Source organism: Sinocyclocheilus anshuiensis, unplaced genomic scaffold (assembly GCF_001515605.1).
Source record: "Sinocyclocheilus anshuiensis isolate Anshui unplaced genomic scaffold, SAMN03320099.WGS_v1.1 scaffold1263, whole genome shotgun sequence".
NCBI classification, from domain to species: domain Eukaryota; kingdom Metazoa; phylum Chordata; class Actinopteri; order Cypriniformes; family Cyprinidae; genus Sinocyclocheilus; species Sinocyclocheilus anshuiensis.
Genome location: NW_015540901.1, coordinates 7,371 through 9,542, shown reverse-complemented (window position 1 = coordinate 9,542; position 2,172 = coordinate 7,371). Strand labels below are relative to the sequence as shown.

At 35.9% G+C, this 2,172-nt stretch overlaps 1 protein-coding gene across 2 annotated transcripts in view; it reads right to left on the bottom strand.

The window, feature by feature from the left end:
* Positions 1-1,149, bottom strand: part of LOC107689040 (macrophage mannose receptor 1) — a 3,927-nt gene extending 2,778 nt beyond the window's left edge. The window contains exons 1-3 of one of the 2 annotated variants that reach the window (XM_016486909.1): positions 1,132-1,149; positions 699-757; positions 257-625 (exon numbers count right to left, since the gene is read on the bottom strand). In XM_016486909.1, the coding sequence (XP_016342395.1) occupies positions 257-625; positions 699-757; positions 1,132-1,139 (436 nt within the window). In that variant the 5' untranslated portion in view covers positions 1,140-1,149. The remainder of the gene's footprint in view (positions 1-256; positions 626-698; positions 758-1,131) is intronic. The other variant, XM_016486910.1, reaches the window with a different exon arrangement.
* Between the last annotated feature and the right edge of the window lie 1,023 nt (positions 1,150-2,172).

Here is a 2,172-nt window from a genome sequence, read left to right as displayed (position 1 = left end):
TATATACAGTATATATATATATATATATATATATATATATATGTGTGTGTGTCTTGAGTCATTTTGGTTCCCAAATTAATGTGTCTTGATTTAAAAAATGTTTATATATTTGTACTGGAAAACAAGGTAAGAGGAAGAACATCACTTTTTGCAGTGTGTATAAAGCGTGTGAGTATGCATGTTATAAAACTCAAATCGAAGATTATAACTGAACATCCAGAACATAACTGAACAAAAGTGCTGTATAAGTTCTTACCAGTTTGGCAAAAGAAGTATTTTAGTTCAGTACAGGATATGTCACTCCATTGTCCGTATTCACTTACAGTTGCACAGGCCTCATGTGTTTTGAGCAAGTTCGGCTCCTGGTTACCCCACTTCGCGTAGCTTATAATCGTGTTTTGATGCGACCAAAGCCAAAAAACTTTGTAGAAGCCGATCCAGGCGACAGATCTGAAGCTCACAGCGTTTGCTGCCTCCTTTAGTTTGGCTCTGTCTTCATCGCTCTGAACCGTCGCCAGATCCGTGTGTTTCTCCCTGCAGTACGATTGCGCTTCTGCCCAGGTCTTCGGCTCTCCAATCAGGACGAATCGACATGGGTCACATGAAGCCTTCGACAGGATTCCTGCTGCAGGAACATCAACACTGTTATGTTTCTCTAAACCTCTGATCTGACGTCAGTTTCTTTCACTGACACTCACCGAGCAAAACAACGAGTTGAATCTTGTTCTGCATCATCTCGTCTTCACAGGTTTGTTCACTGAAAGAAATCAATCACAAGAATACGACATGTTGCTTAGTTCTGTGCTATTGAAAGTCCAGTCAGTTTCTTCTATAATCAGGGTTTTTAAACACTTTCAGGCATTGAAACAAAGCATTTAATGACTAAATCCAATTTTAGCAGCAAAAGTGTTTTTAATGATCAGGTTTTGTTCATGTCATTCCAGTGTTTTTGTCAATCTGAAATGCATGTCTTTTTTTTTTTTTAATTCAACATCTTACATTAATAATATAAAGAAACAGTATTTAATTAAAAATGCAACGTAGTAATGCAGAAAAATAATACTCCCACACCTTTAGATTAAAGTTGATCACAACAAAACAAATCTACTTGCTCTGGACCGATATTCTCACCAGTACATTAACTTTCTTCTCTCAACATATTCCCTTTACTTGTCTTTTACTATCTACCCAACTCTTTATACATTACGTTATGCAAAACATTGTCAGTACTGTACGTAAGACACTGACACTAATTACTGATTTACATTCTGATTTTGCTGAAGTATGAGGCTATTTATTCAAATACTGAAGCATCAGAGAGCATGAAAACATCACAGAAGTGGTTTTTCACAATTATAAAACAAGTATGGCACAAATTAATGTAATTATTAACCTGTATTTAACCTCTTTTACACGACTATCCCGACACAATACATGAAAACAACTCAATATTTAACATCACAGTCAATAATTATTTTTGCTGTCAGATAAACCATCTAAAGTGACCTTACATGACTAATGAATCATTGAACTTAGGGATGTCCCGAGTCGATCTCAAGGATAGGCCATATTCATCAGGCCATATACATCAGGGCCAATTATGCTTTTTTAAAATCTGATCTGTGTCGGCTATCCTGAGCCCGATCCACAGGATCGCTCATTGCAAATTCTATGGCGTTTTACTAGCATTACAGTTTCCATAAATGTTATGTATGTTGAATTAATTATTCATGTAACCAGTGTTTAAATCATTGCCTGCTTCAAAATGAATGCTGTAAACGAAATAATTTGAAACATTTGCAGGTATAGCCTACTGTATGAATAAAAACACTATTACATGAACAGATCTGAATAACTGTACAAGGCGAATTAAGGTATCTTTAATTCAGATTTCAGAATGAGCACTTTGTCATACACATGCTGAGGATCTCATCCGTCCTCTACTGTAATGAATATGATACGTCACTTCTTAATAAGCAGGGGAAATTCCTGACATTTAACAAATAACCATTGTTGACCTTAGTGCTGTACAAATAAGATGAAAACAATGAGAAAAGATAATATCAGTAAGATGTACAGGGATTCTTCAGATATAAAAACGCCGACTCGTTAGGTGATGTTTTCTCAATAGAATGTAACAGAATATTATGCGGCGCAGTGGCTTCACTTTTG